At 38.0% G+C, this 21,814-nt stretch overlaps 1 protein-coding gene across 1 annotated transcript in view; it reads right to left on the bottom strand.

Annotated features, from left to right (window-relative positions):
* The window catches only part of LOC121860877 (titin homolog), a 53,083-nt gene that overhangs the window by 7,059 nt on the left and 24,210 nt on the right, over positions 1-21,814 (bottom strand). The window contains exons 7-12 of the mRNA XM_042358241.1: positions 18,186-18,315; positions 17,718-17,923; positions 12,416-12,424; positions 11,279-11,458; positions 7,241-7,267; positions 3,676-3,870 (exon numbers count right to left, since the gene is read on the bottom strand). Of these exons, the coding sequence (XP_042214175.1) occupies positions 3,676-3,870; positions 7,241-7,267; positions 11,279-11,458; positions 12,416-12,424; positions 17,718-17,923; positions 18,186-18,315 (747 nt within the window). The remainder of the gene's footprint in view (positions 1-3,675; positions 3,871-7,240; positions 7,268-11,278; positions 11,459-12,415; positions 12,425-17,717; positions 17,924-18,185; positions 18,316-21,814) is intronic.

The following is a 21,814-nucleotide window of genomic DNA, read 5'->3' as shown; positions in this document are numbered from 1 at the left end:
CTACACACGAAGCATGTGGCGGTCGACAAAGTTAAGAAGAAAACTCAGAAATTCAAGGCTTGGGTTAGGTCAAACGATGAGCAGGCCAGGAAGATGTATGCAAGAGCCAGAAACCAAGCAAAGGCAGAGTGTAGAAGGGCTGAAAATGAGTTCCAGAGGCTGGTTGCAAGTGAGGTCAAGTCAAACCCAAAGGCGATGCAAAGTCAAAATTAAAAATGTGAGGAGGATTATCCAACCTGAGGCTTGAAGATGGTAGTTACAGAGATTCTGACCAGGACAAAGCTGAGGCAATGAACAATTTCCTTTCCTTGGTGTTCACGAGAGAGGATGCGATTAATCTTCCTGCATTTAAGGACAGACAGTTCAACAGCACTGACCCACATTGTGTTCAGAGAAGAGGTTATAAGAAATAAACTGTCAAAGCTAAAGGTTCATAAGAGTCCTGGCCCTGACATGGTGCATCCCAGAGTGCTAAGAGAGTTGTGCAATGAGCTTGCCGAGCCCCTGAAGTTCTTGTTCTGTAAATGCCTGGATGAACAAAAGGAGACTGTCACTCCATGAATAATTACAGACCGGAGAGCCTGACCAGCATAGCGTGTAACGTACTAGAGAGCATTATAAGAGATGCCATGATGGAACATCTACTACGAAACAACCTTGTAAAGGATTGCCAACACGGTTTTATGCCAGGATGCTCTTGCTTAACACAATTACTCAAGGTACTGGATATTTGGACCCATATTCTGGAACAGGGTGGTAATATCGACAGTATATACCTAGATTTTGCCAAGGATTTCGACAGTGTACCCCATGAAAGGCTGAAAATGAAACTGGATGGGTACGAGATTCGGGGAAATGTCCTATCGTGGATCGGAGACTTTCTTCATGACCGCAAGCGGTGTGTAGTGATAAATGGCATGGAATCATCATGTGTACCTGTCACAAGTGGGGTACCACAGGGCAGTGTATTGGGCTCGCTGTTGTTTGTTTGCTTCATAAATGATATGCCAGAAGCTATACCGGTACACTCCTCTATACAAATGTTTGCGGATGACATGAAGTTATTTCGGGATATTAAGAACCAAGCAGACTGTGAAGAGCTGCAGAAAGATCTCTGTGAGCTTCAAGAATGGTCGAAGGAATGGCTGCTAAGATTCAATGTCACGAAGTGTAAGAGGCTGCACCTGGGACATACCAACGGTAAGGAGGCATATCATATGTCCCAACGGTACGAAATTACTGCATTAATTTAGACCGAATGTGAAAAGGACCTAGGTGTGTATGTTAACAACAAGTTGAAGTTCTCAGGCCATTGCGAGAAGAAGGTGAATCAGGCAACTAAATTATTAGGTCTGATAAGAAGGTCGTTCAGATATCTAGACAGTCCGTCTCCGTCTGAAATGTTGTCACCCTGTCTGGTCCCCGAGATATGCTAAGGACTGTCAGTTGATTGAAAATGTCCAAAGGAGGGCCACCAGACTGGTGCCTGCACTTTGGCACCTCAGTTACCCTGAAAGATTAGAGCACCTGAAATTGCCTCGCTTATACTACAGACGGGTAAGGGGAGACCTAATTGAGGTATATACAGTAGAACGTCGATTTAAAGCGCTTCAATTTAAGATTATTGATTTAAAGCGACACCCACAATTAAGGACAATGTTTTAATTTAAATCGAATCTTTCCTATTTTGTGCAAGTCAATCAGGCCCATCATATTTTAAAATTTGAGCTTAATGTTTCTCTGGGCACGCTACACTGTCCTAAGGGCAAAGCTGTACTGTACATGTACTCAAAATAATGTACTAAATGATTACTAAAAGTTTTGTCTTGTGCAAACTATAGCATGATGATTCAAATTAATCACTATCTTATAAGAATTCCAGCAATGTAAATTATATTCTCCCCGGTCACCTCCCCTTCCTCTCTACATCCCCCATCTTCCCAGCCAGGGTTTGGTGGTTATAAGCTTACTAAAGTTAGCAGAATATAATTTGCATTGCTAGAATTCTTGCAAGACTGCGAATAATTTTAATATAAACGTCATATATTTTGCACAAGAGATAAATTTTTTTAGCCCTTTGTAATAAAATTAATTAGAACATGTCAGTTCAGTGACATTCTATACGAGAAAAATGTAAAGTCACTCTTAAGGACAGACAAATATATAGGCACTAGACCTTGGCATCAGCTGTCAAACATATCACCTCACCCCCCTTCATCTTCCTATCAGCTGATCGCTGGTATACAGACTATTTCACGTCCCTTAATTTAAGATGTGTTAATTTATGAGTGTTTGTTTTAACATAACACATGTACTACAAAAAACAATGTTTTGTTTATTCTCGGAGATGGGCTGATGTGCATCTGGGTAGACTCTGTCTTTTTAGTATTTTGTGTTTCTCTCAAGTACTAAACTAAATTATTCCATTGAAACAACACTTTGATTTAGTGCAAATTCGGTTTAAAGCGACCTCTCTTGGAACATATATCGTGTTATATCGACGATCTACTGTAAACATCTCAAAGGGCACTACTCAGTCGAATGTCCTTACCTGGAGCTGGCAAACACTGACTTAACTTAGCAAAATATAACTTACATTGCTAGAATCCTTGCAAGATAGTGATTAAATTGAGTATAATCATCTTATAGTTTGCACAAGAGATAAATTTTTTAGTCCTTTAGCTTAGTACATTTGAGTATGAAGTGAGTACAGTAATATGTTGCTCAAAATTATGGCTTTTTCACAGGGAAAAGTCTGTATAACTGACCCCAGTGGTCAGGATATTATGGCATAAAGCGAGGGTCCAGTGTACAGTAAACTTGTGCCATAGCACTAACACTATCATAAAGAGGTCCACTAAGCCTGGGCTAGATTTATGCTGATGTAAGTTGTATTGGTACCAGTAATAGTACATTTTATGCATTATTTTGCCTTTTTTTAACCTCGGCTTCGATGGTTCATAATTTTCGCTAATTCGGAACTGGTCTGGTCCCAAGCTTCCCGGATTAGCGAGGTCCAACCTGTACTACTGTATATACATCCCAGAATCCCTGGGTAACAAACTAATACAAACCAGGTATAAAGGAGTACAATTAAATGGATACAGTAATAGATATTATATAAAAAATTTTTTACTATACTGTATCCATATAACTGTTTATCTTATGTACAGTACAGTACAGTGTCAGGATGACAAACATTCTTATGTCATTTAAAACTTTTAAAAAAGTTGAATTTTGAATTATAGTAATATGCTCTTGAAATCTGGAAATAAAATCTCTTTTTTGCTTTAACTTTAAGTATAGTTATTATGAATTTTGATACAATAGAACTTGTTTAAAAACATAATCTGGTTGAATAAAGAGCTTGCAGTTTTATGCATTTTGAAGTTTGGAAGACTGACAATACCAAGGGGAGGCATTCATATATACGTAGTCATATTTCTGCCAGTCTTTGGTAAAAGTAAAAAATCTGAAAAATCTCATCAGGAGTTGCTAGATACTGTATCAGTCAAATCAATGTTTAATGTAAACCAGTGAAATCATTGTTTACATTTCAAGGCTGTGTTGTAATTACTGGAGCTGTACATGGATTCATCCTAAATGGGCTGTAATGACACACACACACATATAAGAGAGAGAATACAGCTACCGAGAAAGTATGTGGGGTCATACCTGAGTTCGTGACAAATTCGCCTCAGAGGAAGCCTTACTGGTTGGTGTTTTACATGGAGAACCTTGCACCTGTCTCAGGTAATCCTTGTCATCAAATATTTTCTTCTCACCTCCTCCAGCTTTATGCTGAACATTATTTAGTGACCCTACTTTACTGGAAGCCTTGTCCTTGAAGTCCAGCTTTTTTTTCTCAATCTGTAACAGTGCAAAGTAGTAGTGTGATAGCAGTTGCAGTGGTGCCAAGCAGACTATGAACCAGTAGGTGGAGGAAAATATACTCATACAGTATACTATGGTTAAATTTTAATTACTTAACTGCTGATGCAAGTGCTTTCCTCAAACTACTATGATAGACGATAAATACCTTGAATCAAGTTGAAAGGAGAAGATTCACTTATGAGACTATTTCTACAGAAGCCTTTTTTTAATGAGCTTCTCCTTTAACTTTGGGGCATGAGAATATTACTGTAATCTAAAAAAAAAATATATAGATATAGCAAAGCTCTAGCTTGTGAAATCTACAAAGATGATGCAGTGTTTGCTGAAAGAGTACACCTCCATTAAGTACAATGCTCTCAAGTCTAATTTACACATGCTTCTCTTTGGTGCTGACATATCAGTTTAATCATGTGACAGATTACCTTTGTACTCTTCTGTGCACTGGAACTTATGCATTTCCCTAGTCACAAATTTCTGCACTGAATTAAGCACAGGTACCATAAATCTGAGTAAAGATGCATTCCCCAAATTACATCATCACCTTCATATAAGTTTTCTAATCTCGAAACAGTAAGTTGTTGACCCACTTCATCAAACTAGCACTGAGACAGTTTAATGGTTTCCTGAAGAGCTAAGAAAAATATTTAAATGTAGTTTTGTGATTGCTCCTAACTGGTAAGAGAGCAGTCAGTAGCTGAGGGTTGTGGTGTGAAAAAAAGATAGTTTTGCATTGAATTTTGAAAAAAATTCTAGTGATCATGTGTTGATTAAATATTCTACAAAAGCTACAATATAATAATTAATGAAGGTGGATTTGTAAACATCTTATTCATTTATACAAATATACTGTCATTGGCTTTAACACATTTTCATTAAACTCAAAACCTATAGCCAAGTGAGGTTTGAAGGACTATACACTCCAAGGAAACACTTGACATACATGGATATACTGTGTTAGGTTGTTCCCATGTTACAATTAGTAACTGGACTGCACGAGTTTTTCAGTATATAAGTGAAGTACAGGTACATGAAGTACCCAGACCATGTGTAAGTCGTGGAGAGTGAGTAGGAGACAGCCATTCAAACATTTAATGACTACTTTACTCTTTACCCCAAACCATCCTGATAAAATCATGGCTGTGGGGCCAGTAAAATCAAAGCTAGATATGAATTATCACACTTAATATAAGGTATTTATCCCTTTATCAATCTTCCTCATCAGGTTAACACATAATTACTATTTAAAGAACATGAAAAATGTAAAGATATTCTTAAATCTTTATGCAAAAACAGTGACCTTCAAGTAAATAAAAGTATAGTAATTATGGATGAAGTTGTGATGATGTATTCCTTATCAATCACATTTAACGTAAAAGGTAGCCAATAATTGGTTTTAAATAGCATTATACTGAGAATCCCAGATACTGTACTTGTGGATCAGGAGTGAGGCCAAGGGCACAGGTCAGTCAGTCAGGAATGGCAACTAGATTGCATTTTATCTACATACAGTATACACTGTAATGGTTTATGCCTCCTGTAATATTTATTACACAATTTCTGCAAGGCAGAACAATTCCCTCAAATCAGAAAGAACCTGGCAGTGTAGTAGTGCATAAAATGACTTCTTATGCATAACAATTAGGAAACAAAATATATTTCCTTTCCATTTTAACCTTGCAATTATGAGATGGTATATCAAGCTCTTGTTAAATCATGGTAGCTGTAATGTGTCCCAATGGCGGCAATGAAACTGCTAATGGCTATATTCATGGACCATAAATTCATTGAGGGAGGGGGGGGCCAAGTTGCATTTTGAGATTGTAAAATATGTAATATTTGGGTCACTATCTACAGAGAAGTCAATACACGAAACACTGACACCACCCTCCAGCTATGCAGAGTGATAGTGTACATCCTTTATGAGTTGTGCGAGAGTATGGATGAACACAAGTTACTGAAGGACAGGAAATCAACTCATGCCAGTCCGAAATTCATAAGGAATGAATGATAACCTGCATGGTTTGTAAAGTGACACTCATGGTCGTCATGATAAAACTGGGTTTTATTAAACCAATGTTTCATGTAGGAATTTTGGGGCTTCTTGGTCAAGAATGCATGCAAAAACTATTATACAAGAAAAGGTGAAGGTTTGCAACAAACTTCAATTAATTCATTAAAAAAAATCCATAGGCCTAATTGTCCATTAAGGTTAGCATGGATACAGCACATACTACTGTATAGTAAATCTTTGGTCACACAGGGAGGCAGTGTGCTCAGCACTGCACTCAACTACCATCAATTCCCCAACTGAAGAGTCAAGAACCCATACCTAATTACAGCTGGGTAGACCGGGAATACCCAGAGATCAAACCAATGAGCCCTAAGACAGGAGGGAACTACTGTGTCCACTCAACTATGCACCCCATGCTTGTCATAATGAGGCGTAAATCATTAAATTACTGCCCGCCAGGCAAGATAAATATGTCAATATTTTTCATTAGCAACAGCAGCAGCAGCAACGATGTTGAAGGCATTATCATAAGAGTTGTATGAGGGTGGCATATGAGGTATTTGTGTAAAATAATAATCACCATGTAAAACTTCTTTGTGAAGACGTGCTTTTACTGAGGAAGAACACATAGGGATAATATTCTGATGTGCTCAATTTGTAAATCATGGAAAGATATTTGATAAATAGTTAAACATTTATATGAGAAACATGATACCTAATGGTTGGCAGTGTTAAGTGAGGTCAATTATAAATTATGCAGTGTATACAGTAAATGTCTTCAATCAGTCTTGATAATTACACTGGATATCTTACTCGGATTACAATTAGACCATGTACCAAAAAGTAACAAGCAACCCAAGTTCATTTTGCTTCACAAATTTGTTAACATCTTAAAGATATCATATTGGAGGAAGGATATTATGACAGCACATGATTCAGAATCTCTCCACAAAGGATGATCATCTCTCGGTACAGAATAAGCGCTGAGTTTGGTGTGATGGATTGCCGCTCTTCAGGCTCCTCAAATAAAAAAAAAAGAAAGAAATACAACTTGTGTGTGACTACTGTGAAGTAGAAAAATATTTTACTTGCCCTCTTCCTGAAAACAGGACAAGCAGTGTCTCAGTTCCTTTAAGTCATGTGAATCTTTGTTACATGCAGCCCTTCCATGCATCCAGTCTTACCTCTGTAACTGATGAGAAGCATTTGTCTCTTACACTCATATGCAAACCCTTTGTATAAACAGGTATACCAATAATTTCCTTTCAATCAAAATTCCTAACAGTTAAAGCAGTGCAGATGACAGCACAACTCTGACATCAGTCAGTGACTTACTTTTCCTTCTGACTTTGCACTCTTCTTCTGTTACCACGGCAAGAGGTTGGCAGAAGAAAAAATGTATGATGCATTATACAGTACAAGAAAACATAACAAGAGCAAAATTGGATTTACAAATACAGTACTTGTATTCAAAGCACACATGCAAAGTAGATTTTTTTTAATGAATAAATAGTACAGTATGGATGTATGTAGGCAATATGTATGTATGCATAAAATACAGGGTTGTTGAAAATTGGCACCATTTTGCCCCAGTAACATCAAACACTTGCCTTCATAAGTAAATATACTGTATCCTTAAAACTTTATTTTGCCAAGGCTTTCGACAGTGTACCCCATAAAAGGCTGAGAATTAAACTGGAAGGGTACGGGATTCGGGGAAGTGTCCGAGCATGGATTGGAGATTTTCTGCATGACCGCCAACTGTGTGTGGTGATAAATGGTACAAAATCGTCATGTGTACCATTGACAAGCGAGGTACCACAGGGCAATGTATTGGGCCTGTTGTTGTTTGTTTGCTTCATAAGTGATATGCCAGAAGCTATACACTCCTCTGTACAAATCTTTGTGGACGATGTCAAGTTATTTAAGGAAATAAAGAACCAAACAGACTGTGAAGAGCTACAGAAAGGTCTCTACGAGCTTCAAGAATGGTCAAAGAAATGGCTGCTAAGATTCAATGTCACGAAGTGCAAAAGGATGCACCTGGGTCACACCAACAGTAAGGAGGCGTCTCATATGTCCCAACAGAATGAAGAAACTGCATTAATTGAGACTGAATATGTAAAGGACCTAGGTGTGTATGTTGACAATGAATTAAGTTCTCGAGCCATTGTGAGAGGAAGGTGAATCAGGCAATGAAACTAGTAGGTCTTATAAGAAGGTCGTTTAGTTATCTGTATGGTCCAAGACTCATAATGATCTTCAAGAGTGAGGTGCTTCCCCATCTGGAGTACTGTCAGTAGGCATCAAGTCCTCTGGCTGTGATGAATGTACTTGGGGAGTTAAATCAGTTTTATTTCCCATAATTATAATTGTATCACTTAATATGTACACTCGGTAAAAAAACTACCGTACAGGTGGGGTCCGATGATTTCCCAACTGAACATTGCCGTGGTCTTGCAAGGGTAGGTACAGTAGGTCTGAATGTGAGACATTTTGTACTTAATTTGGTAGGCCGAAATTAGCTATTTCATTGACAATATTAAATTACTTTGTTACAATATGACTGGAGAATGTCAGTATAACTAGATAAGTTAAACTATAGGTTATATTAATGTTCCACACACCGTGGACTACAGTAACCATGGAAGTGGATGAGTTGCCATATAGGAATGCATCATATGTTTGGCAGAATTAGTGGATATAGTAAAGGTATAAGATTATTTTGTAACTGAATTTCGAATCTGTATTTGTAGTGCTGCTACTTCACTTTGGGCTAATGCCACATTATGTCATTCTTTATTTGTATTAGAAAATATACCATGCTGCTCCAAAATACATGAATACCTCCACAGTTTCGCATGCCGTCATAATGGAACCCGGCCCAACAACGTTTTACCATACGGTCGATAATTCCGGAAAGTCTAGTACTGGGTTTCGTTTCAGAGTGCCGATCACTTGTTTTGAGCACTTGCTGCTGAACCCATGCACGCGCAGGGCTGCCAATGCAAGGAATGCCTCAGGGGCCTTTTTGAAACACTTCGTTTGTAGTGTCAGTTTGTTTTGCGCAGAAATTGTAACGGTAGTTTTTTTACAGAGTGGACCTATTGCTAGGGCAGCAATGACTGATTTTAACTTTGTATGTGTCACACGATTAATAAACTCTCCCGCTTTTTACATATACTGTACATTGATAACCATTAAATATATATCTTTATTAATATTTGAATAGATTTGGTACCCATGATGAGTGGTTGGTGAGAGCTATGCAAATAATTTCTCTCCACTAACACTATGAGGTTTGATCCTCCAGATCAGGCCTACCAAAATATTTGTGCTAAAAAAGCATGTCAAGTTAATATCATAAATGCACAAGTAGTTCACTTTGCGGTCTAACAGCTGTTTCAACACATCTTGTTTAAATGCGAGTATCCTTGACAGATTAAGAGACTCAGAGTTTCCATTCCTAAGTGGCAAAATAGGCCTTTTGTTCATAATCCCTGTACTTGATGCTGTCGTGGGCTTTCAGTAATAAGAAGCAGCTCCTTGGTGGGCTACACCGAGAGGAACGTTTCTTTCAACAAAGGTACACACGAATCAAATATCACGCTGGTTGTATGTATGAATATAAATAAATAAATACATAGTGAATATATATAAAGTCAAACTGGTAAAAAAAAAGGCAGTTTCATCAGTGCTAGTATATACATGCATTACCCTGGTGCAGTTCATTAACAACTCTGGATATTCAGAACAACGTTGGGCACTGTTTAACATTAATACCCAGCTGAATATTTCCTTAGTAGTTGACTACATAAAATATAGAACACCTGAGCTGCATGAAATATTAATTAAGACTGAATTTGTACATTAGTTACACAAAAAATAAACAAGAGGTACATCTGTAGGATAGTTAAGTTAGGTTTAGACTAAGTCTGTCAGGTATTAAACACTTCTACAGTATACTAATACTTAGAGGTCATGCTACTTGTGGCATCAGTTCATTAACATAACTTTTTAGACAAAGCTAAAATTACTTATTTAAAAAATGAGGACCTTACTAATAATCACTGTCATGCTGTCACTGAAGAATATGTCCTGTCTTAATAATGAAAGTACCTTTTAGACAAATGTCATTTATAGTAGATCAACAAAATTGAAATTTTTCACACAAGAAACTTGAATTTTATTATGATATATACCATTACTCATCATACCATTTCATCTCTGATTATTTTTTAGTTTCCATTACATCAGTAAACTAAGACAAAATAGGAGTGGATAAAACACTATGTGGATTCTGTAATTTTAAAGCTTTTTATACGGAGTATTCCTCTTATACCAGGAGTATAGTCAGAACAGTTCATCATTGCCTTGAGAATTGCACTTATCCATATGATCAACATCTCAAGTGTAGGTTATTTAACTTATCTGCAAAACCACTAATGAAACTTTTGATAGATTAACAAAAATATTAAATCTACATGATACCTGTACCTAACTAACACTTACTGAACTAGTTATCTAAGCATTTATATCCTGTTTATGCAGCAAAAGAAAGAAGCAAATAAAAAGAGAAAAAGAACTCCACCTGTGGGAACTGGATACGCCTGTAACTGATAATATTACTGTAATAATAAAAATGGGGGAGGGAATAACCCAAGGCCTGTTTAGTGCTAAATGTCAACAGTGACTTGGTCATTTATTTGTTACAACCAACATTATCCAAACTTTACAAAAGAATCTGTCACACAAAACTGAAGTGAATATGAAGGCACCATACAACTAACATTCAATATTTGACTGACACCACCACATCGTAGAACAACTGCATATTTAAAGGTGTCAAAATATTAAAAAATTATAACTAAAACATCATTATATCACCCACATCTAACTTTCAAATCCAGTAAATTACCATTTTTACTGGAGTAACTGGTGGCCAGTACTTTTGCACCAAGATTTAGCACACTTACAAGAACACAGGCACCTAGAAAGTGAGCTTATGAATATACCACCATGCAAAATTAAAATTTATTATCACTATACAATATATATATATATATATATATATATATATATATATATATATATATATATATATATATATATATATATATATATATATATATATATATATATATATATATATATATATATATATATATATATATATATATATATATATATATATATATATATATATATATATATATATATATATATATATATATATATATATATATATATATACAGTATATATTATATATATAATTACATTTGCCTACTTTCAATACTGTCTTTATGGAAGAAATTCTATCAAAAACCAATGTGATATGAAGGTTGTGACCTAAAGCCTGTAAATTTTCTTACCTGGATATCCCCACCTCCAGGCTTGTGTTTAAGGTTATCCCTGGAGCCAACCTTCGATTGAGCTTTGATCGCAATTTTCTGGCTTTCAATTTTCTTGTCTCCACCGCCTGGTTTGTGATCCTTGTTGTCCAAGGAGCCAATCTTGCTGGAAACATTCCACTTCAATTTTTGGGACTCAATCTGTTGGTGGGAGAGGAAGTATTTGTTTATGCAATGTAATATTCTCAATGGAAGAAGCTACTTATTATGTTATTTTTAACTGTGTTACCTTAAAAAAAAATTAATGATGCAAATTTTTATGCAGATTTTTTTTAGCAAAATGTATTTCTAGATGACTGATGAATCATGCCTAGTAAGTCATAGAAAATAAAAGTCCAATAAGCAAAAGAGTTAGACTGGAAAACAGAGGTGATCAATACAACAGCAGAGGACACAACAATCTGGTGGAGAGTTGGTGATCAAGCTAAGAGCAACTGACAAAGTACTTCGCTTCCTCTAGGTCATTCAGGAGTTTAGAAATTCACATCTAAGCTTTCTTAAAACACTCTTGACATTCAGTAAAAACAAGAATCTGCTCGTTGCCAATGATCCCTGTGAAAAACAACACAAGCTGTAGTGGGAGATTTGCATGTGTGACGATAAGGGAATACAAGCCATCAACATTATACTAGAAGAATACTGACACAAAAACATCATACACCATGATGTGGGGGGTACATGGTTCACTGTTAATGTAGCCTCGATAGTAGCCTGAGGCATCACGAGTTACTCATAACTTCCATTTACTACAAAATTACCTAAAAAGCAAATATATCTGCTTCAGATTAAGTGAATTTCCATCTGTTTCTTATTGCATCAGACAAAGGCATTACCATCATTCAATGGGAAACAAGGTCCACTTCCTTTCCATCAGGTAGCACCTCTTAAAGGATGCAATGCAATAACAGATTTGCTCTTTAAAAAATTCTCTATAATCATTACTGTACTGTATACATTTTATGGTTAAATCTATCATATGTACTCATAAACACCTGTACATATGTGCACCACATGCATTAGGTTCTACTTCAACTCTTGCCATGTAAGAACTCTCAAGGCTTTTATCCACTATTAACAAAAAAATATTTCTCTTCCTACCTTCTCCGGCTAAGATGAAAGAAAATGTTCTGTGTTAGAGACCTTAAAGGGAACTGAAAAGTGTTGCAGTTTATAGAGCCGGGACAAATGTGGTTATCATCTAATTAAGATTAAATACTGTATACTTAAATACCAAGATTCTTCTTTGTCCACTTTTCATTACTAGATACATAGTATACTGTACACAGTATTTACATTTCCAGCACTACATCCTGCATTGATATCACTAAGTAAATGGTACTTCTAATTCAGTAACTGCATATAACTAACAAAAAGAAGAAAGTGGATGATTATCTCAGGTAATGGTTGAGAGTGCTCTCCTGGCTCCATATTGGTCAAACTTTCCACACTTATATCTAATTTAAAAAATTATGACCAGAGGAAAGAATACCATTAGTTATTGGATTATTTTTGGTACTGTACTGTATATTCACCCAAGAATCATAAATAAAAATACAACTGTATTGTACTTGTACTGGTACATATTTACAAATCAACAATCAGAATTAACCAAGTAAACATGAAAGTTGGTACAGTATTTCTCTACTGAATAAACATTTTATATATGTACAAGTCTTACCAACTCTCCCATTTTCATGAACAAAGTGTAAACATTTTTGTTCATAAAAATATCTATGGCAGTACAGTATACTGTATGAAACAACAGTCATGTAAATATACCTGTACAGTACAGTACAGGTACTATTTCCTACCCATACCTGGTAAACTAAAACTAAAGGCTGTGTAGGTTATATGAGAAAACTACAACAAAATGATGGGACATTTTCAAATACTGTATATAAAAAACTGTAGTACTGAAGAACTAAAAATCAACTCTGTACCCGAACAGCATTTTTTAACCATTGTACAGGAAGGATATGGCATCTACACATGATTGTAAGCCTAGCTATAATCACACAGTCATACTATTAATCAGGGCATTTTTGTACATTAAGTATATTTGCCACACTCAAGTTTGTTAAAAAATGGGGTCATTATCATACCTGCCTGCCGATGTAAAACTTAGCAAAAGTCAAAGAAATTATGAAAATTTTAAAGAAAATCACATTTTCCATAACTATCATCAGCTCTTCTCAACTGACTTCATCAATCTTAACCAAACCATCAAAATGTACAGTACCCTGTACTGTACTCTAAAACTATCTGCCTGACATACCTGTACCACATTTATGAGTTCTGTACACCTATTCACCACAATTAACACTACTTCCTTAACCTTTTTCATCATTATCACGGCTAAAACAACCTTCCCAAACTACTGCTGTTAATTTGCCTTGCGTGAGAAAAATTATTATTTGTAACTAGCAGCAATACCTTTTCTTAACTAAAATATTCTACCTTTTATACTACAGCACCATCAGCCCTTTCAACTATAACTATCTATTTTAACTACCACCAGCCAGCACTTCATACCAACTACAATTGAGGCATTCTGTGAAACAATGACGAGCCTGCCATGGGTTGAAAAACTCGTTTTCTATGTCCCCAGATAGCTCTGTTCCTCCTCTACACAACTACACTGACATCATATGGCAGGCTCGTCAGTATCGCTCTGTAAATATGCCTTGAATGCAAGGGTTTGGATGCCATGTGTTGTGGGAGGGGGAGAAGTGGTCATACTGCTCCGGGAAGACATGATGAGGATGCCACTGACACCAGCCATTGAGCGTCAGCTTAGCCACGCCAGCCAATGAGCGTTGTTTACACCCCCTCAGTCTTGTGATTCATGCAGATGGAAGAACATTATTCACGATTGCAGTGACTTATTATATATTTTCAATGTGTTACTGTCATCAAAATGAGCAGCAGTGAGGGTTTTGCCTGTAGTGTATGCAACTACAGTAAAGCTAAGTGATGAAGAGCTGAAGGATCTCAAAGACCTAATTGTCTATGTGCCGCCACCACACCACAAGCAGTTCCTGGAAAACGTTAATAGCCCAACAAAGCACTAGTCCTGCAGAAGTCGCTGAGGAGGAAGATCCCGATGACAATTTGCTGGAGTACTAGAGCCAGCACCTCCTACCACCCCCCATCGTCACGCAAGCAGACAAAAGGCACCAGTCAATGTAAGTGCCCATTACCGTTTGCAGTAATACTTCCATAATAATAAGGAGACAAGAAGTACTACCTTAAGTATAAGTACAATATTTCTTATTCTTTCACTCTTTTAGTGACCACTTACACATTTTTGTTGATTATGGATGTATTCTGTGATAAAAATTATTTTATTAATATGATCCCATTCATTAAAACAGGATAAAAATTCGTGATAGTACAAGGTATAGTGGGTTACACTTATTTGCATTCTTTATTATTTTTATATTTATAGACACCACATACTTTAAACACCAGTACCAATGTATTCTTTATAAAAATATATTTAAAATGAGCCCTCGAACATCTTCATAGGTTAATATTTGTTAAAGTTATGGCTATTTACAGTAAAAAAAACTTGAATCGCCATTATCTCAAAATTTTATTTTGGCGGGCTCGTCATTATCGCACGGAACGCCTCAATTATCAACACAATCTACTTTCACTCTTACATCCTTCCTGACTACAGTATTGTACTACCATCTGCCTTAACTACCAATTTCTCAATATCTGCCATAATCATCCCATATGTATAAAATTAAGAAACTGGCAGTTGTAAAATGACTGTGGGTATAAAAACAGTTACAAAAATAAAGTTACGTAAAATAAGTTCCATTAGGAAAAGAAAGATAGAGGTGGAAACTACAGTAATGTATAGTTTAATTTTGATATACAGTGCTGTACATACACTATATACTCTATGTACAGTTTATAAAACACCCTAGGTTAGATTACCGGTATGAGTGTCAACTGAGCCATGCTTATCCGGTACTTTAGATAAGAGTTAGAGAGAGCAGAACAGATCAAAGTCTAAACCAGACCCTGATCACATCCAGAGCTGGAGAACAGCTCAAGATACTAGGGTAATATCTACAGTAAGAGTGAACACTTTTAAGAAATAAATTAAGAGAGTGAGAGTTGGTGAGTTTAGAAAGAAGTCTTTTTTTTTAAGTTAGAGAAACAGCTTCGAAATTATTAAGGAAAGACCAATATTATCAGGATTACAAAGAAGAGAGTACTACTGTAACCCATTTCTATAAGCCACCAGAGAAACCAACACAATAAATATAAGCCAATTCAGTACTAAATATGGTACAGTATGTGAAATGCATGCAGTGGAGGATGTGTTAGTTATTGAGAAACAGCACCACTGGTTTCACAACCAGTGGTGCTGTTTCTGCGAGGACTGGCCAACACACATACAATACTGTAGCTTTAATTTCGTTGTGACACACCAAAAGTAAGTCTACTGTTTGTACAGTTGCCAGCAAAAGTTCTCCAACAGCCTTGTGTGGCAAGTTTTGGGAGGACTTTTGCCGGCAACTGTACATATATTCTGTACATTTGGGGATCTTTTATTTTCACTGAATTTTATTTTTTATATGGTTTTATCTGAAGAAGAAATGTTAGACATCCTTACTAACCTTGTACAGTAACTGTATAAGGTCAATGTACCGAAACACAAGAGCAACAAAACATACTGTAGTAGTACAAACGTTATCTATTTCCCTTAATGAACGTATATTAAAAACAGTGGTGCTATTACCTTTTGATGTCTTTGAGAAAAACGTGAAACACCAGCTCAGGGTGATCTGTTGTTGTACATGTGCACCACACGGGTCATGGTTAAATGTCCGTGTAAACAAACAAGCGACGGACAGACGGCCCACACCTTGCCATCTGCTGACCCCGCGGCCAATATGTTATGTGGGTGGTTTAAGCGGTTTTCGCCTTGTTTTCCCGTCTTCCTTATATAGTCTTTGATAGTAACTCGAACCAGATCACGTACAGGTATAGTATTTGGTTTAAAAAATAATAATTACGGCTCAGAGGGCGCTTTCGGGATAATAATAAGTAATAGCCGTGTGTTTCAGTGTTATTAAAAATTTGAACTGTGTTCCAAATATTTGAGAATGTCGATCGCACACACCTGGGTAAAAACCATCTACCATTAGGTCACTTCTCTAAAATTTGCTTTTGTCTAGGTTAAAGTTAGGTTAGGTTAGGTTAAGGTTACATTAAGGTTAGGTTAAGTTAAGGTTACATTAAGGTTAGGTTAGGTTAGGTCAGTTCTCTAAAATATGGTTTGTATAGGCTAAGGTTAGTTTGGGTAGGTTTCGCTGAACGAAAACAATGATTTTAAGTTATTAGTTATTTTCATTCATCAGCAGACACTGTTGCTGTTCCCTCTTCCCACTTTCGTCATCACTTCCCTTTTTTATGCAATCTTTAATCTAATAACTCACTTTTGTTTGAGGTTAAAATTTCTCAAATTAAACCCGGCATTTTTGAATTACCAAATGCTCTGGGAGGAGAGGGTGCCATAATGTGATGTATAAAGTAACTACAGTCTATTGTAATATTTCTTATTCGTTCGTTTCTCTAAGTTTCAGCTTACTAGCCCGGTCGGCACTCAACCATAATTGATGAATGTGTTATACGATATGATACTATGAACTATATGATGGATTTCGTGTTCCAGCAATGTTGTTAAGTCTTTAGCTAGTTGTTCAATAAACGGTAACATTTATCTAGCTTTACTAAACAAATAATCAAAAGATAACGAGAAATATTTCTAACTTAACATAGTATTGACGAATTAAGTTATACATTTAATTTACAAAATACTGTACTGGTGTTTAAAATAGTCGCAATACCACTCACTCCTCGTTTTAATTATTATTCCCACTAGCGTTGCGTAATAGTGTGACGTAATAAACTAGGTGTTCAATGGATCTAAAGCGGATTTAAATTGTCTGCAGCCCTGCTTCCAGATTATCTGAGGGTTTGTAAGATGATGTTTCTCGATTAGTGACTGAAGATTATTGCAGCCTACACCAATTAAACACTGGTGATTCTACGGCCGGCCACTACGAAAGCGCAAGTTACTTTACTACCATCAAACTTTTATTTACCGTGGTCAGGTTAATCAATTATCCACTGTATCAAGGTAGATGCATTGTATCAGCACCGTACCACATCGTGTCCACTGCATCAAGTCACCAGTTTAGTTTAGTTCCATGCAAGAACTGTCTTGGTGAGTTTATAGTAGTTGTGAGCATTACTGAGTCACTATGACAAAGTCTAATTATATATGAGGTCCGTTTACCTTTGCTGGTTACTTTAGTGGCTTACAGAGACTTTACCCCCTGCAGGAGAAAAAGAACCACACAGAAGGATGACCCACCTTCTTGTCACCTCCGCCGGGAGTGTAAGTAATGTTCTTGGCAGCGATCTTGCTGGAAGCCTTGGAGAAGTCTAGCTTCTTGCTCTCAATCTTGATCTTGCCACCCCCGGGCTTGTAGGTGGCGTTGTCCATGCTGCCGATCTTCGACTTGACCGCCTTCAGGTTGGGTGATGCAGTCTTACCCACCTCTACCTTGTTCATAGGCACTGTTGACCCAAATATCATTAACTGGTATATTCACATGTAATTATTATTTTTTGCTTGACAGTATAATTTACAAGGAGAGAGAGAGAGAGAGAGAGAGAGAGGGAGAATTTTGATCCTAATTAGAATATAAATTTTCTTGCTGAGGAAATCTGAGGTGTGTGTATATAGTGTGTGATGGTAGAGAATGTAGGACAATAAATGTGTGGTAGGTAAGGTGTGCCAGGAGTAAGGGTGCAGTGTCGAGCGTAGGCGTCGACTTACACTTGCGCTCGGCGGAGGCAGCTGACTGTGTGGAGCGTTGTTTCATGGGGGACGGGTCGGAGGAGCGGGGCATCCTCTTCCTGGGTGAGCCGCGGGAGCCCTTAGAGGGTGACCTGCTCTGACCATTTTCCTGTCGGTAAAAATAGAAATGTTAGGCTGACAACGTGGACTTATTTATACATCACCTGTAGATGGATTTAAGTGACTGACGCCACCCAGGCAACACAAGTTGATTGGTGACCTCAAACACAAACAAGTGATCGACCACCCGCACACCCCACACACACACTCTCTCTAGGCAGGAGCACCAATATTCCCTCCCTCAACCATAACAATACCTCCATCACAGTCGGGGATGCATATCAAAACAAACATCCATACAAGCCTTTTTTGTTTACATTTTAACGAAAAGACAAATTTCAGAGCATGAGATAGTTTTTTTCTCCAAACCCCCAGAATTAAAAACTAGATATAATTATGTTTCAGGTTCATGTTAAAATATAAAGTTAAAATGTTTATCTCTTAACCCTGTGTGCAAGCTGTGGCCGAGTAGTCAGATATCTCGAATTGGGTTTTAACGTCCCAGGATGGAGCCTTAGGACGCGGAGGTCTGTCTTCAAGGGCTTTACAAACCATCGACAAGCCTCCAGTATAGACCCAGGAACGAATGGATTGACTCGACCATCAAATAAGCAACAGGTACTGAGATGTATTAAGGTAACATTATGGTCATCGTATTCAAAGGGTTTCAGACATGGTACTCAGGGATTAAGTCAGTGTACCCAGGAAGGTTGAGATAGTTTCACCAAGGGATTATTTCACTGTACAGGGGGATCGGCCTCGCACTGAAGGGGGTTAAAGGTGAAGGCAGCAGCTACACGATGGCACTACATGTAGGGAGACGGAGCGCTTATCAGTTACCATGGCAATACAGCTTCCCGTGGTGACGCCTGCTGGAACCACGTGATCTATAGAAACGTACGTGTGTGTGTGTGGGGGGGATAATTGATTCCCTCTTCTAATAAAAAAAAAACAAGAACCTAACAGCTATCACCAAGACGCAGCGAGTGTTTTACGTGAGGTTCAGTGTAGTGTTTTTCGTGTCGCCACTCAGTCCTGACCTCAATACATTGCTTCTCGTCCACTGTCCTGCCACGTTTAATATTCATCATTTCTTTATCTGACTGATGATTAAAACTGTATCATACGAATGTCTTCTCCAAACTTGGGGATGAATGAAAAAAAAAAAGAGGTCAAAATGTGTAATTTATAAATCCCAAAATGATGTTAGTGCTGACTGATGCTTCTCGCTGTGACAAGTCCTGACGTCATGGTGTAAAATATAGAAAACAAGTGACGATCGAATACCCAAGATAATGATGGCAGTCAGGTGTTGTATAAGACGTTCCTGGTGCTAGAATTATATATAAAAATACTAAATGGTCATATCAGTGGTGTGTGTGGGGGGGCACCATTCACGATTCGAGGGGGGTTGGGGGTAATTTTAGTTGATGGTTGATATTGTGTTATACCAAAGCCATCCATTCACCTGCACTACTCATCCACCACGCCTCACCATTCACTCATCCATTCACCACGTGTCACCTCACCACTCACCCACACGAGGCGGCAGACGCAGCACACACCCACACGTGTCCTGACTCACACTTCATCAATAATTAAACAACTTCCCTCTGAAAATGTCAATACTAAATAAAAGCTTTCGACACACACACACACACACACACACACACACACACACACACACACACACACACACACACACACACACACACACACGGCGCCTCCCCCCCTCGGTGAAAACTTCTGGAACAGGATTCAAACAAGCAAAGAATGGAGACCCAAGGAAGATGAAAGAATGCCCAAAGCTGTTTCATTCTTAAGTTAGCCCAAGTACCTAACCTAACCCAACTCTAACCTAATCTAACCCTCTCCTAACCTAACCCTATCCTAACTTAATCCAACCCTAAGCAATGGACCAACATCTAAGGTCAATGTGTCTAATTAACCACTTGTATATTCAACAACACTTACTTAACCCTTCATGTGGACGATAGAATGAACGTGTGTGTGTGAGAGTGTGTGTGTGTATGTGTGTGTGTGACGTCAGGCCCGGAGGTGGTGACTCAGCCGTGTGTATGAGTCAGCTGCCGTCAAACAGTCTTCTTCCTCCCCACCCCCACTGCTGTATTTATGAGACTACCAGCCGCTCCCCTACCACTATTACTACTACCACTATTACTACTACCACTACTCACACCCTCCAACTTTTACTGTACCACCAGCCTCACCCTCTACCACCAACCACACCCTGTACCACCAACCACGCCCCTTCTAAACCACCCAAACAAACTACGTGCACACAAACACTCATGTCCTTATTGCCACTATTAATTTAACCGATTAGAAACACTTTATTGTACCACAGTGATAATAATTTGACCCACTGTATTGTCTTATGTATACCCGTTGTTGTTGTTGTTGTTGTTACATAAAATACACCAGGACATCACCTGTAATTAACCATATTCACTCCACTGTGTTATTGCCACTGCAGGTACAGGTGAGAGTGGCAGAAAAGGGTGTGGTAAGTGACTCAACACCTCCACACCCTATCAACAACATCTGCTACCACACTCTGACCATCTCCCTCACCACCACCCAACCACCAGGGCCCAGATTCTCAAAGGTTCATATACGCTAAGCTCCCCCCCCCCCACCTCCTATGAGATAACGTCAACATTGTAGTGATGTTCTATAGTAATTATGTAGTTTCTTGTATCTCCATTACAGGGGAAGTGAGACGTAAGAATCTACGAGAGTCTGGTCCCAGTTAGCGCGGTGTTGACAGTGGCTGGTGTGAGGGCGTGGCAGTACAGGAGCTTGCGACACATGACAGGTTAGCAGCTAGTGGTGGCAAGTACACTGTGGGTAGCCTGTAATACTACCTACAGTGTGTTGTCTCATATTAGCTGGTTAAGACATAGGTATTGTTGTTTTAGATCTGCTGAGGATGGTCAACAAAGCGTTTCTCTTGGATCAGCTGATAAAAGTCAATGCAACTCGACACATACACACCAAAACAAACAAAATCTAATCTACTGCATTAGTATCTTTGAGTTTTGTAGAAAATTAGATTGAGTTAGTTGCACGCGGAGACATCTGCATTACGCGATACCTGTGATTTCGAAACACCTGAGGGAGGCACAGCTGGGGGCGTTACCCGTTTACTGTGCCTCTCGTTAACCTGTAAGTTCCTCTCGACCTTGAGGACACTGGAGGAGGAAGAGACGGCCATGTTTGACACCTCCACCTACAAAGATGATGAGAGCCAGTCAGAAGGAGGGAGGGAGTGAATTAATGTGAAAGTGAGCGAGTGAATTAGTAAATCAGTGAGAGTTAGTGAATTAGTGTGAATGAGTTAATGTAAGAGTGGGTGAGTTAGTGTGTGTGAGAGAGAGAGAGAGAGAGAGAGAGAGAGAGAGAGAGAGAGAGAGACCAGCAACCCAGTGTAACCAACTCCCCTCAAAAAAATCAATAGAACAGAGGAAAATGGTGATAAATGAAGAGAAAAATAAACAATAACGAAGAAAATAGATAACAAGGGG

Source organism: Homarus americanus, unplaced genomic scaffold, assembly GCF_018991925.1.
Source record: "Homarus americanus isolate GMGI-L3 unplaced genomic scaffold, GMGI_Hamer_2.0 scaffold52806, whole genome shotgun sequence".
In the NCBI taxonomy this organism is placed as follows: domain Eukaryota; kingdom Metazoa; phylum Arthropoda; class Malacostraca; order Decapoda; family Nephropidae; genus Homarus; species Homarus americanus.
Note: the sequence above shows the minus strand (reverse complement) of the source record. Positions and strands in the feature narration are given on the sequence as shown.